At 36.6% G+C, this 15,922-nt stretch overlaps 1 protein-coding gene across 1 annotated transcript in view; it reads right to left on the bottom strand.

The window, feature by feature from the left end:
* The window catches only part of SEMA3E (semaphorin 3E), a 131,189-nt gene extending 121,146 nt beyond the window's left edge, over positions 1-10,043 (bottom strand). Inside the window, exon 1 of the mRNA XM_008493024.2 lies at positions 9,903-10,043. Within this exon, the coding sequence (XP_008491246.2) occupies positions 9,903-10,026 (124 nt within the window). The 5' untranslated portion in view covers positions 10,027-10,043. The remainder of the gene's footprint in view (positions 1-9,902) is intronic.
* Between the last annotated feature and the right edge of the window lie 5,879 nt (positions 10,044-15,922).

The following is a 15,922-nucleotide window of genomic DNA, read 5'->3' as shown; positions in this document are numbered from 1 at the left end:
GTAAATTTTGTAGTAATATCTTCAGTTGCACTTTATCAAGGCAACTGTGCTGAAGCTTGTAAACTCTAAATCATTCTCAGTTGCAGGGTTTTATCCTCAGATATGTAATTTCCTAGGCCTATCATCAGACTTCCATCTCAAATCTACTTTACCTACTTTTAACTGAGTGCAAACTAGGCCTTTGGTTTAAGCTGGCCATTATTCTCCTCCTGTACTCAGTAAGACAGACTTCCAGGCTAAGTGCAACAACCAAATGAATCACCTTTTTCAGAGAGTAAAGTCAAGAATGAGGAATATTCTGACAACTCTTTAGTCAAAGAAGTTTGTGGAGAGTTTACTATTGTCCTTAACGGTGAAATAAGGCCTCTGTTTTATTTTTGTATTAAAGGTTTCACATATTTAGCAGTAGAATGTAAAGACAATATGTCACATTCAAAGCTGTTGTTGGAGAGCAACTCTTTACTGTAATGGTTTATCTTTAAACGTGAAGCACTTTATCTACAAGAATTCAAGTATTTAAAAAATGAAATAACCCACTGCAGTGTTTGAGTGTTGACTCAGAACCTGCAGCCACTCAAAAAGGAATACTATGGAATCAATGAAGAGCTGGGGACTGTTTACAGCCTAGTTCTGAGAGATAAATGTTCGAGCTGCTGAATACTTTAACACCTCTACAATTGTTTAGAAATTACTACTATCCCAGAGGCTTGTGTAACCTGAAAATATGCAGAAGGACATGGCCATGCCTAAGATAAGCAGAGAAGAGAAAATAATTACTGCATGTAAACACACACCCATAAAGACATTTTTTCAGCAACAACATCAATAGAAAAAGATCTACAAGACAGTTTACTAATTCAGGAAAACTGTGAAGCACCCTTTTGTCATAGATTAGAAATCCTATTTCTGGGCTCCCAGACAACATATTTTTCAAGCTTTGTATCATACCATTCTCAGTCAAGTGAGATGAAATATTTAATACATTAAGGAATGGGTTTATTTTCCTTTACTCTTGGCATTTAGCACACACCCATGGAAAAGCACTTAGCTTAATCATAAATAAAGAGTTACAGGAGCTCATGGAATTGAGCAACACATGCTAACCTTTAGCTTTCTGGCTGAAAAATGACCTTTAGTGATGACCCCAGTGAATAGTGCTATCTAGAATAATTCCCTCACATCAAGCAACCTATTATTTTACTATTATTAAGTTTTAGTAACACTGCTGGGAGAAACCATCTGTTAAAAGAGAACCAAAGTACTGACCCTTAGGTATTTGATGACTGTTGTTTTCTGCAATCAGTTGAAGACACTTCTCATTCAGTTTGTACAATTTCTTTTCACCAGTGTCAGGAAGATCAGAATAAGAAAAGACCAAACATCCCTGTGATGTTTATTGCACATCAACAGATAAAAGATATATTTACAGCTGCATTCACCATTTCACTAGGCCTATTAAACAAATGTGTTGTAAGTAAAAGCCTATAAAGCAAACTTAGCAACAGTAAAAAGCCCATTGTTTGCCCCCTACAGAAATTTCAATTGCTTCACAGTATGGAGTCAGGAATCTTTCAGATAAAAATAAACACAGAAGAAGTAAAGAATAGACACATTAAGGATGTTAAGAGGACTGAAGTCTTCTTTTACTGAATGCCTATCTTCCAAGCATTGGTTCCTTGGTTTAGAGAATTATTTTACAAATAGGTTGCAAAAAAACCTCCTCCATCATCATACTAGAGAGATCCAGTCAAGAACCCTTCAAATTTTTATGTAATCACATTTTGGGGGATTTAAACAAAAAGAAACAGGGGGTAAACTTCACAGGCTGCACTGAAAGAGCGAATTTCAGCAAGCCTGAAGTTCTTCAGTACTGATGAAACAGAAATGCTAGCAACAAGATTTCAAAAGGATCATGAATGTTATTTTTTTATTAGCTGTTGCTGCCAAACAGCAGTCTAGAGAGTATTATATATTGCCTGTCATCAAATTCTTACAAATAATTAATATCATCTGCTCAGGCCAAAGTGATATGGTAAGTTATCAGTGACTTTTTAAAATTTTTTTAATTTCTCCTGGTTTTGGCTAGTAGATTTGGTTTGATTTGGTTTGGGTTTTTTTTGTTTTTTTGTTTTTTTTTGGTTTGTGGTTTCAGTTTTGGCTGTCAATTTTTTAATTATGTATTCTAGGAATCCTTTCAACTATGCTTTTGTAGATGATCCAAAGCACAAAAATCCGATTTCTACCATATTTGGTATGGTACTTGGTAGCTTCATTTTCCTTGACTGGAAAGATAACCTTAATAACTAGGTTTCTAAAGTGAAAGCTCCAATCAATCAAATTGAACTAAGAAGCATAATACAATTTTAGAAGCTAAAGGCTGCCCTTCTATTTGCCGTTAGACTATTACTGGGTTTCCTTTGCTTTTTAACCTGCAGAAATATAAAATTCAGTTTTGAATCTTTTCCTTGGTGCTGGAGAACTGAGTATCAGGAGTCAAGCAGCAGCAGATAGGTAAGAAATGCTATGGTACTAACTGTCTTCATGGAAGGCCAAGAGACAATCTGGCAGAGGGTATTGCTTTTTCCTGATATACTTCATTGACTTAGTACTGTGAAGTGTACAAGGAAAATGGGTGACACCTTCATCAGGCAAATGAAATTTCAGTTTGAAACACTGCACTGCATTCAAGGACAAATTTTATCTCATTATGTGTAACTGAAAGATTTGTGTTGACTTTTAATGAGAGTTGAGTGGATTCTGATTGACAGAAGAGGTAATGAAGCACACCAAGTTCTATATTGAGAAAGGGTAACAAGATATGATGTAAACAACTACCAATTATCTGCTTTCACCTGAGACTAATAAAAAGTAATTTAAAGATGAGATTCAACTTTTATTCCATCAAAAATATTTTTCAGATACAAAAGGGATCCAAGTTTTGCAGCTATTGGCTATATGCAGTCTGTGCATCATGCCAGGGCCAAGGGGTTTGGCAGGCATCACTTTGTTGACATCTTTGTGGTTACAGACCTCCTGTACATACTTGCACAGAAACTGGAAAAGGCAACTTTGACATCCCATTATATTCTGCAGGTTCTGCAAATTACAGGTAAAATAAGAACGAGAGCAGACTAAAAGAGGAACAAAGATTCATGCTATGATGATATATTCGCCTAGAGAAGTGTGGTTGAGTACCCAGGTGCCTGATCATAATGTGCTGCAATTTGCATTCCCACTGAAAAGGCCATCAAGAAATGTCACAGAGAAACCTTGAAAAAAACCACAGAAACCTTTCCTTCTCATTGTAATGTTGTTTCTTAAAAATAATTATCTCAAAACAGTTTTGCTTAGGCAATTCTTATAGGCATGAAAATCATCATGTGGTTAGAAAAAAATGAATACATAATGATACATTCCTGTTTACATTGCTTTAAAAGGGAAAAAAGTCTTTACACTACTATAAAGCAGATTGCCAAAGGGATGCAGCATGAGTGAAAGCTTCATCAAAACTAACAGAGGATGCTTTGAGGAGAAAGAACAGCAGTATCTGCCTTCAGTTGAATTAGTTAACAAAGTGCAATCTCTATTCCAAAATAAGAATTTGAATCCTTGAGGGCGATCAGAAGAATCAAGATCAAAGGAAAAAGGCATTTGACAATGTGAGATTATAAAAGTTAGGAAACAATAAGTTGGCAACATTTGTTTTTGAAACTATGCTCCTAGACAATCATAATGGTTTTATTTGTTTTAATGTGTGTAGTAAAATCACTCAGTTCCTCAAACTGAATATCTGTGATGAAAATTTACATTTTTCACCAGTTTAAAGATGGGTTTTATTTTAAAAACTTCTCAAATGTTACTTCTTCATATATTTGCTTCCTTTCCTTTCAGCCATTTACAATTTTAACAAAACTACACTAAGGATTTTAAAGAATGCAATATTGTAATTCTTTTTTAATGTTTTCCTTCATGTTTAATCACGAATCCCTATGCCGAACATTAACTTACCAACACTAAACATTTTAAATAGTATACTCAAGTTAAGGGTTGGGGTTTTTTCTGTAAAACATAGATTATTATCTTTAACCCTGCAGGCTATGACTTCTTTAAGAAATGAAGATTTTTCTAATTAATGCTGGCTGCATCCTATAACTTCATCATGTTTGCCTGGTTTCAAGAAGAAAGTCAGGGAGGCAATTTTAATAACATTTAGTATTCCTATTGCACTTACAGAATATTTATTGACCAAAATTCCTCAGAAGGCCTGAAACAGATTCTCACCCTTCGACAGCGTACTGTAAATCATAGAAAGAGAATTAATCCTGTTTTTATTTAAGTAAAATATAATGCTTTCAGTGAGATAATAATGAGTACAATATCTGATGAAAAGTTTCAAATGGCAGATGGTGTCTGAAAGCAGGGAGGTAGCTGTGTAGAAGCAGCAGCATGCAGGATATTCTGGTCTTACACCTTCAGATGGTACTTAGTTCTTTAAAGCAAAGGCGGGAAAGTGATTGATGTTACGCAGCAAACAGTCTGTTTCTTGCATCCCCAGCCATGGTGCTTATCATTTCAGAGTTCTGCTGCATACAGAAGCCTTTGTCAACAAAATGCAATTATGAAAGGAACTAGCATAGAATCTCTGCCAAAAATTTCCTGTCTTGGTGAGTTAGTCCCTCTAGGATTACTTGAAAACACTCCTGAACTTCCTGCCAGTTACCTTTTGTAATACGGATTAATAACAAATCTAAAGCTTGCCCTGATTGTTTGAAAAGAATCAGTTGTCTGTCCAGGGGGAGAAAGGATGCAGAAGTTCTTCTCTCTACACTATAATGTCCCAGAGTTACTTGTGTAGCTTTCCCCAAGGTGTATCTCTGCCAACACTGAGTTGTCTGTGACCTCAATAATTTGGGTAAGAAGAAGAGACTGCTTGTCATGTGATTTTTCCAAACACTCATAATTCTGATATCAGCCCTTATAAACAAATACATTTAGACCTGAAGCCATGTTACAGGATACTACAGGTCTTTAGTTGCTAAACCCCTGGAATTTTACTGGTTTTTAATTCACTGTAAGAAAAAAACCTAACATATTTTATCGATACATATATATACAAATGTGTGTATATACATACACATAATAATTACCTTTTTCAAGATGGACTTCTATGGACTTTATGTAAGAATAGATGACAAGCAAAATCCTTGTTCTAGTACAAATTCAAGGTAATTTCTATCTAGCCTGACTTAACATCTTTCTCAAATTTGAATTTGTCTTGGGAAAAAACTAGTCTTTTCTAGTCATTCAAAAGCAAAATTCTATTACAGTAAAGGTGTTAAAAATAGAAAACATTTTCATGCATGAAATTGAATCAGTCATGACTCAGTTATGGGTTATGTGGCTAGTCATTAATTAGCTACAATTTATGCAGCCAGGTGATTACTGATTGAAAATATAATACTTTCATTAAATACATTTACCTACTTCAGCACTCACAAATAGTCTAAAAAGTTTTGTCATTCGATTTAGTAATTTATCCCTGAGTAAATATGCCTGTGACCTAGCTAGAAAACAGACACCATAAGTTATCATGGTTAAGTATTACTCTTAGAAACTCTCAGTATTAATTAAAATGAATTCTAGATTACAATTATGAAGAAAGTTAAAGCGGGTATGTTGAAAGTCTGGCTCCTGCCAATGGCAATGAAACACATTTTTTTTTGCTGTAACAGACCTCAGCAGTCCTCAAGGATGATTAGCCAGGCCTAACTAACCTCAATTATTACACACTAAATATTTAATATAAAACATTCTGTATATTGCAATCTGTACATGAACACAGACAGTATCACTTTTCTCCAGCAACATTTCAGCTCTCCCTTCATTAGTTGTCTGCTACTATTGTTTGACATATTTATGCTGGGAGAATAAATTTTCTGGTCCAAATTATTTCTCGCTAAATTCAGTCTGCTGCTTCTGCCTGCTGCAGCTTGACTACTATAGAAAGAAGCAAGCAATTCCCAAAGCAGGTAAAATGGAGGTATTTGGACTGAGAGGCAGGTACAATGGCTACTTGCCTAACCGTATCGTTTTCAGAAAAGTAGAATGTCCAGTGCATAGTTATACAGCCTGAGATCATGTGATGCCAAAATCCCTCTAGTCACTTAAGAGCAATATAAATGGCTAAAACAGAAAACAGGTCCCACAAGATCTGCAAATCTTCACATAACCAACTACATCAGATCCCATTGCAGCAAGAAAATCGTACAGACCCTCTTAAAAATCTCAAAATCTCACTTTCATACTGTGTTATCTTTGCTCTTTACCATATCCACAAACTAGAAAAAAAAAAGCAGCCCAAAATCCAGTTACAAATAGGCTCAAAGGCATGTGTAGAGCCTGAATTATACAATTACATCCTTCATGGGCTCTTCAGGCCTACATGCTTCTACTGTAGCTCTGTTAGGCTTATATAAATATATCCCTCATGTCCTCTGGAAACTCAATCCATTTCAATCTGCAATGTAAATAGTTTCTTTTTAACATGCAGTGTGTGGTGATTTCACCTTAATTATATATTTCCCATTGCGAGAAGTCAAACTGTGGGATACTGGAAAGGAATTTAACCAGAAGCCTATAACGAACAGGGGCTGAAGCTTGGCTTCCATTAACACTTCATTTGGCAGAGCCTGTACTGTACGTAAAATGAGCTAATGATTTTTAAATGTAGTTGTCAACCTATAACTTAATAATGTAGAACTTTTATTTCTCTGTAATACTGAAAAAGGGATAATACATTTTTATCTCCTACAAACCAACATGAAGCTATTGGAGCACATTATTACCCCAAGCAAGATTTTTGTTGGTCATCATCAAACACTGATCTTAACATAACCATACTACCAATACCACGTGATACCAGTAGCAGTGCAACTTTTCTGACAGACAAAAGCTTATGATTTGAGGAAAAACCTTCAAGTCCTAGATATGAATATAGTTCAGCTTACTAGAAATGAAGTTATAACCATAAAATGACTGTTAGGTGGTTATAGGATTAGTTCTAATCCCATATAAAGGAATAGTAAATTCTCATTTTTGTTGTTTACTGTGAATAAAGAGAATCCTCTACCTTACCAAAAATCACCAATATGGTTTCCATTAACTTGGCAGGTTTAAGCATGCAGGACTTTCATGAACTCCCACTGAAGCTGGGTAAATGACCATAGAGTCAAACATGGGTTGCACAATGCATCCCTGAATTGGCAAGGGGATTGTGGTATTCCTATCCAACAGGTGACCCCTCTGCACAAGGGTTAGGACCTGATCTTGTTCCAGGGGAGTTGGAGGCATGTGTGTGCTGCAGGTGAAGCCTGGGTTGCTGTGAGATGAAAAAGTTCTCATTCACTGTCAGTTCACTACATTTTCATTGAATATCACTTTTAAAGAAAAAAAAAATTGGTGAATTTATAAAAATAAAAGAGATTCTGCTTCTAAATTTCTCATGTTTTTTCTTGGTCTTTAAAAGTATCAAGATTTTAAAACAGACTGGTTTCAAATACTTCTTCCATAACAAAAAAATCTTGTGTCCATAAACCTCATCACAGAAGCCTTTAGCTCACCAGTCAGCACTATTGCCTGAATCCCAATTAAACACCAACAGGGAGGCAGTGAGCAGGCATGCTTACTTTCATGTTTCTGTGAAATTTTTAGCTGAATTTACAGCTACTCCACAATGGATATTTACACACATAGCCTTCATCATCTGCACCACATGGTAACTCACAGGCCAGGCTGGAGCACCTTTGTAAAGAGGGTGCACAATGCCTCCTCCCTACTACCCCATGTGTAGCTGGTACCCAGAGCAGCTTTTCCCTGGAGTAAATGCAATTAAGATTAGGGACCCTCCTGCTGTTCCTGTTTGATTAGTGAACACAACAACGACATTTACTCATTGTCTTCATGCTTGGTTGCTACATTCTTTTGGCTGGGAGGGCTGCAATAGCTGTTCCCAGGGTGAAAGCAGGTATGCCATTTCTAACCTTTGGCTCAGGAACTGTGGTCAGGCACTGGCTGACTGCAGCACAGCTCATAAAACCGGTCACATTTCCTAAGTGTGAAAAACGTGACAGGGTATGGTCCAAGGTGAAGTATAAGATGGTGATGTGTGTGTTTGTGGTAGAGAATTTACTTAGGGCAGATCTTTCTATGTCACTGGATTGGAGTGAATTGACATCAGGAAGGGGAGGTTTGGCCCTCTCTGAGAAAGGAACTTTTTAAAATCTCCTTGAAAATATCAGAGTTATTATGTGTTATGGCCAAATTACTGATTCCCTGATGAAAATGGCAGTAGTATGCAGTGAAATATACATTGATTCCAACCAGCAGAAAAACAATTATTTCTACAAGTGAGCACAGAAGCAGTTAATAGTTGCAGCACCATAGTGGGGAGGCTTGCCAAAACTGGCAGCTAAGCCAGAGTCCTGAACCAGCATAACAGTAGCTCTATTTGTTTCATTTACTGTGCTTTTTTCCCTTTGCCATCACATGCAAACAAGCATCAATAATAATGATAGCCTTAGTAATTACACCTAGAAATAGATCAATGTGCAAATGCATTTGGAACAGTAAGAGATGTGAAAGGTTTATGTAATCAGCATTGGTCACTCATACTTACTGTACTCTGAAACCACAGGCTAAGAAAGAAGTGGTTTATATATTAAAAGGAGTTATATAATTTATTTCATTGACAGCAATTAATTTTTTACTTGCAAGACAGCTTTCCATGACAAATCTTTTTTTCTTTAAATGTTTCACTGCTCTATAAAAGCAAACCCCATTTCTTACAGCTTCCTGGCAAGATATTCAGACCAATTATCCTACTCAGCTTCTCCTTTCTCTATAATTGGTAATTTAGCTTGCAATATAAAACACAATTAAACCTTGTTTAGACTAAAGCTATCTCTAAGTGGAGCTGTAGCTGATGCTAATTCTTAAATCTTATCCATACTTAAAATAGGTATTATAATGTACTTCACACTAATGCAGCTTAGTTATCACCTTCATAACCACAGAAATGTTCTTGAGCAAATTAGCATTTGCTTATTCCCAACTATGTCAGCAAAAAGACATTTGCTTTTAATCTTTGCATTAGAGGTAGTATCAAACCATTACTGACTGGCCAATCATCAATTTATCTTGCATACTTAGATTTTTTTTTCACTCCTACTGCAACAACTGCCTGCCATATATTTTTAAGTACATGAATTACAAATGTATGTACTGCTGCAGAGAACTGAAATGTCATGGCTGTACACATATATTTATATGCAAGATTAAAACCAAGTCATAGGAAACAATTTAAATCACATGAAATCCAGAATGGAGCAAGGAGATACTCTGAAGGAACTAAATTCAGGCTTCAGGTAAATTGAAACTTAATAAGTTATAACAAAAAAGTTGTAAGTACTCCACATACATCTGTCAGGAAAAAGAAAACAAACCATTTTCTTCTTTGGGGCTTACATTGGCAGTCATTTTAATTACAGTGTGATGACACTTGCTGGTTTAGAAAATGAATCATATGGTTGCACAGCAATTCAGTCTTTTTGCCTTAGCTATATTTGTAGATAGAATTCTAAAAGTGAAACAGACATTTAATTGTCTAAAGGTTAGTTCATGCATAAGAGTGTATTTGTCCAGCAATAATTTCAGGTTATCTTATCTTCTTCGTTTCTTACCCCTTACTAGGGACCAGACATCTTCTTACAGCAAGGAGGATGAGACAGAGTAAGACAGGAACATTTTACTGTCAAAGAACCATTTAACCCTGATGCAATACTTTCACAGAAGTCAATGAACTTGCATTAGCATTAAGTCTTAAAAAACCTGACACACTGACCTACCTTTATGTGAGAGACGTAACCTTGGCTGCCTCGTGTCTGTTGCATGACATCCAGTCGGTAACTCTCGTAACAAGCCATATAGTGCCAGGATTAAAAGGTCCTGGGCAGATGCCATCCTGACCATGATCAGATTCTTGTGCTCTTCACTTAACTGCTGCAGTTTGTTTGTTGTTTCCGTGGTTTGTTTTTTTAAGGCTCCAAGTTCCTCTTCCACTTTCCCAGTGCAGCTAGATCTCTCTCTTTGGACAGTTTGTGGGGTATCTCTATGGGAAATTCAGCATTCATCAGAGAAGGACACAGCTTCAGCTAGCCATTTGTCAAGCTGTGCAAATGTCATGTAAAAATATTCCCTTCCTGGGACAATTGTTTATAAAGTATGAGGACATTCCAAGACGTTACTCTGCAGTGTTGTGTCTTGAACCCTCTTGAGTAACTCTGCCAGTGGATTCAGGAAGAAGCTGTATTTTCAGTCCCTCCTGCAAGGCAATTCATTCAGAGAACGAGGGAGGGAGGGAAGGAAAAAAAAAAAAAAAAAAAAAAAAAAAAAGAGAAAACACCCTCCTCCTCCTTGGTGCTCTTCAGAACCCAGCCCCTTGCTCTGACTTGCCAGACAGCTAGTTTTAATTCACCTTTCACCTTTGCTAATTAAAAACAAGAAGTGCCATTTCGTCCTGGAGCTGCAGGATCCACCCAGCAGGGAAGCCGGGCTGTCAGGCTGCTGCATTCACTGGGAAAGTTCAGGCAGGGTTGAGGCGATCTCCAGCACCAGCGGCTTCAGGAAGCATTTTAATCCACGTGCCGTGCACTGATTCCTCAATTACTTTGTGTTTTCACGTTGTAAAGTATCGGGAGAAGGGTCAGAATTCCTCCCATCCCTCCCTTTCCAAAAGTCATTTCAGCTTTTGTTCCCGGCTCAGTTTTAGAGGAGGATTAACACTTGAATTAACTATTTAAGTACATAATCATGTAGAGTCATTAAACAGCATGCCTCTAAGTGGATCAGAATAAAAAGATTCCATTTGTATATCCTTTCTTACTTTAAATGAAAAGGTTTTGCTTTTGTGATTTTTTATCCTCCCCCCACCCCCCCCGGAACTCCCCTCCCTAAAGTGGCTTCTCCCCATTACATTTTAAAGGTCTGTAAGTCTGGAATCTGGGGTCATCTATACATGTCAGTAAAAAGTACTTACCTGACTGAATGCTTGTAGGATTGGGCAATATTTGGAAAAAGATAAGAAAAAGAAAATCCTGATCAGAGGGCTGTGATACTATGATAAACAGCATCAGATTTACACGTGCCAAACAGTTCCATCTCATATTGGAACAAATAGCAGACATCTCTTTTTCATTTAATTTTTAACTTCAAAATATACTTATGTATATAAAATACTAACTTTTCAATGAAAACATATTTTTATAAACTAAGACCATAGAACTATGTCTGGAGAACATTAATTAAAAAAAGGAAAATGAAAACTAATATATGCATTTGCAATAATGCACTCAAAAAATTTGGTTGGTAACAAAAGGTAATGATATCTGGAGATAAAGATTTAATATGTATGCCAGCAAACTGAAAAGAGCCCAGTACAATAATATAGTGAAATTTTAACAATTGTAATAGCAGGATATATGGATGGGAGAAGACAGAGCTGTTGAAGAAGAATAAAAAATATGAACTACTACAAAAGAAAAAAAAAAAGTGACTTTGGTGAAAATACAGAAGTAAATCATGAGAGTGCCTGAGGACTCCTGGAGGCTGTATAATTAGGAGCTGGGAGGAGGTCATGTCTACCTGTTAGTTCTCCAAAAGCAGGTCATACACACATACCTGTGCTTGCTTTAAATCAGCTGGAAACTGTGCCAACAGTAGATAAACCACAGGAACAAGAGCTGTATCACACAGCTACTTGCTCCATTTCTTGAACAGAACTGCAGGTTGCACTGAATTTTCTTCTGGAGACAGTGGAGTCAGTGGAGAAACCAAGGCAGGCTCTGCCTCCAATCACTGACCTCAGCATGGATGGGTTCATCATCTACTCCATGGGATTACTCTTGTTATTGGCATCTTTCTGTAGTAAAGGCATAAAAATGTTCTGTGTTTGACCATTAAAATCTGCTATAAGTGGGCATGACCTAGTGCCTGCTGAGGTTAGTGAAAACTTTGAAAATTTTCATTTGTCTTTGGATGTGATTCTGAGTCCTTATGGAAATAGCATTTTTCCTTTAAAAAACTAACATAACAGAACAAATAACCCCCCTCCCCCCAAACAAATAAAAGAATTAAAGCAACAGAATTCTCAAAGACTTATTGTTTCTCAACTTAAGTCTACAAAATAAAAACATTTCCTAGCCCAAATGGAATTTTTCCTTTGAAGGATCACGATATGGAAAATATAACACTCCTTCTAATTTAGTGTATACATGTTCAAAAAGGACACAAAAATACAAATGTGAGCTCCCACCATCAAAACTAAAACCATATGCAATGAGTAAAGCAAACATTAGCTCTAAGTCCAAAATCCTGCCTCTCTCCAGAGCTCCTCTCCAAGCTATAGTAAGGTGTTATTTATTAATTTTTGCAGGCTGCAGCTAAGATTATAGTTAGGCTTCAGGTGTCCTGAAGTGGTACCAAAAAGTTAGTACAACAAGCTCAAAACAATTTCCCCAATGTTAAAGTTCTGGTTTAATTTTCCAGCTGGGGAAAGGCAACTGTGGGGTTGAAGGGAGAAAGGAGCTGCTGAAAAATATGAAGCTGCTGGAAACTATGGGCCTATAAGACTTAGGGTGCAGCAGGTCTATTTTAACAAGACATATATACAAATAAAGGCAATTGCCCACCAATGTGAGCTTACATGTTCTCACACACATTCTAACCTCACACATCCTCAGCTGTTTCAGAGCTCCTTGGCTCCCTGCAAACACATGACCCAGGGCTGCAGCTTCAGTAGAGTCAGAAATACCTGAACAAGCTGATTTTCATATTTGTGTCCAAAGACAAAGCTTTTTTGTCTGAAATCTGATTCTCAAGCAGGGTGGGCCGTGCGGGTGCCTCAGGCTCCTTCCCTGCCTGCCAAGGGAAGGGCCATGGAGCAAAGGTGCAGGAGAAGGTGGAGCTGCTAGGCATTAAGGTTTTGGCTGTCAGCAAGAGATGCTGGGAAGGGCTGCTGAGCATGGGGAAAGATGCCTGCACTTGAAAGAGGCCTAACAGAACAGAAGAGGAAGGGAAAATTCATGTATAGGTATGTGCAGGAGACTGAATTTTATTTCTAAGAGAAATGGATATTCTCACAGGGCTAAGCCTCACTTTAATTTTCTCAAATTGCTGCGTAAGGATCACAAGCCTCACGCCATTATGCAAGTGGTTTGGATGCAAAGCAAAGTAGAGGAAAGGTACACACAATTTCAAGTCAGAAACTTGTCGCCTTAGGCAAGGCAGTCAAGCTTTTTGCCTCAGCATCTTTCCAATTAAATAGGCATATGGTCTTGCCTCAAGGGGTGTTTTGAGAGACTTCTTCCTGAAGGATTTTAAACAGTGGTAGAAGGATGGCAACAAACATGTTCAAATATTAGGATTCAATCTTAGATGAGTACAAACACAGATGCCCCAGGGCTGCATGTATTACAGTGCTGGGACTCTGAAGAGTAAACAAGGTGGGTTTACAGCTTATTTTCTGTTAATACCACAAATACAACAGATCTCTGTCAAACCTCAATTTGTTTCAGTAGTAAAATCTCTACTTAAGTAAATGGTGACCAGTAAAAAAGTCATGCTCGGAAACTTGTAAGTAAAGAATATTTAGAAATTCAAATGCAAACCCTGTATTAGATTGTTGAAGTAGAATTTGTACACTCTTAAAGAGGAAGATATCAAGTTTTATTAATAGAAAAAGAAAAAAAAAAGGTTGTTGTGTACTTTACCATTCTTTATGTTCAGTAAAGAAGACAATAAAAAGAACTACAGGTTAATTATGGATTGCTTGTAAAGTCTGAGAACCATAGTTTAATGTAAAGTAGTTCTAGTGAAGGCATTGAGCCTGTAAACCTAAACCCTCTAACACAAAATTCTTCTGATATATTGTGTGAACCAGTTTAAGTTCAACCAAGTGAGTGAAATGTAAGCATGGGAGCATGATAAAAATTGGTAGATCTGCAGTCACTAGAACCAGTAACAAATTCTAAACATCATAACATTAAGTAAAATGAAGTAAAATTCAGAAATTTTAAAGTGGAGGTCATCCAAGAATTGTCATTACCATAATTTAAAACCAAGTTTAAAAATTAGGGCACTGCTTCCTGCTTTTAATGATACATTGAGCCATGGCAGGAATCCTCTTTTTTTATTGGACTGTGCTTGCAGATCAAAAGAAGGTGTGCAAACTCAGGAGGAGCTTTGTGGCCTTCACTGATATTACTGATGCTTTTTTTGTCATTAGTGCTATAAGCTGTGGCAGCTGTATTGCACAGGTTATGTCTTCTTTTGTTTAATACAGAAAACTTTAAGACATTTAAAGAACTTCTCTGACAATACTTCCTTTGTAAAAGCTTTTTAAGTCAATACTCATCCACAGGGCACTGCAGTTCTTATTGACACATCAGCTTTCAAATTCTATTATAAATAAATATTTACAACACATGTAGGAGACAAATGAAAGATCTATATATCATGTAATTGTTATCTCTGGCTTATCTATGTTTGAGAAGGGAATTTATGTCTGTTCTAGTATCCATTACAAACTGGTATCTAAGTCACTTGCATCAGTGGAACTGGAAGAAATGGTAACAAAACTGCTTGTCATCAGCAAGGGCAGATACTGCAGCCTCGTAACTCTTAATCAACCCATAAAAAAGTTTGTGGACACATTAAGTAAGAGCTCTGACAAGACTCAACTAGAACAAGAAAAAGCTAATCCAACAGGTGAGAATTGACTCAGTAATATCTTCTGGGATCTCTCTTAACAAAGGGAGCAGAAGCATGGCTTGGCTGACCCCACTGCCCCTCAGGAGGATATGCTAACTGATAGCAGAAGAATGTTGCCAGATCATACTTAATACAAGGAAATAGCAGAAAATATTAATAAAATTTGGTCATTCTACTGAATCTGCAAAAGTTTTAGACCTTTTCTTTTGTCTGCAAAAGTTGGATACATGAAAGTAGATGTGTCTATATCTGATGTCTGCAGGATGGGGAAGTGTTATTTCTCTTGCTTTATATATGGTGCATTCTCTCTTTGAAACAAGATCAAATTTAGGCAATATTAATTAAGCAAAAGAGTTTGACTGAACATGAACCTGTACTTCAAGCTAGCCACAAAATTATATGGTAAATTAATTCTGTGAAGAAAGACTAGGAATTCTCAGTTAAATTACATTCCTCTTAATTCCAGAAAGACTGGGTTTTCACAGGTAAATAGTGAAACATACTGTGCTTGGAATATTGTTGTTTGCAGTAATATCATTTGTATGACTAATTAGAAGCAAATGTCATTTCTACCTGGGACATGGATTGCATTCTTTGCTTAACCTATAAAAAATGTGTAGTAAATGTTTCATTTTTTGCATGCAGTCTTCTTCAGAAATCTCTTTATAGGTTGCACTGAAAAAAATGGCATATCAGTGTATCTCATTCCTGAAATCAACTCCATGTGCTTGACTTGGGATTCATACATGGGTCACAGAAATCTATGTGGTTATTACGGATTAAAATCAAATTAGCGGTTCTCTAGGGGAATGTATATTTTGTGGTATTTTTGCTACTAAATAATTATTGATAACTCCCAAAAGAAAAAAAAACAACAAATGAAACTGTTAGTTGTTGCTGAAGATCAAGATACAAAATGACATCTTATATTTTCTACAGATTACTGAGCAGGAAATAGAAATGTAATGGTCAGAAGGCTAATACTATGTAATTATGGCTATTCCTATTAACTCAGAATAAGTAATATATTTTATTAGTAGATAAAGATGCTATTTTTTATAACAAATGTACAATGTTAATACTCTTTGATTCTCCCTTT

The sequence above is a fragment of the Calypte anna genome, chromosome 1 (assembly GCF_003957555.1).
Source record: "Calypte anna isolate BGI_N300 chromosome 1, bCalAnn1_v1.p, whole genome shotgun sequence".
Classification (NCBI taxonomy): Eukaryota; Metazoa; Chordata; class Aves; order Apodiformes; family Trochilidae; genus Calypte; species Calypte anna.
Note: the sequence above shows the minus strand (reverse complement) of the source record. Positions and strands in the feature narration are given on the sequence as shown.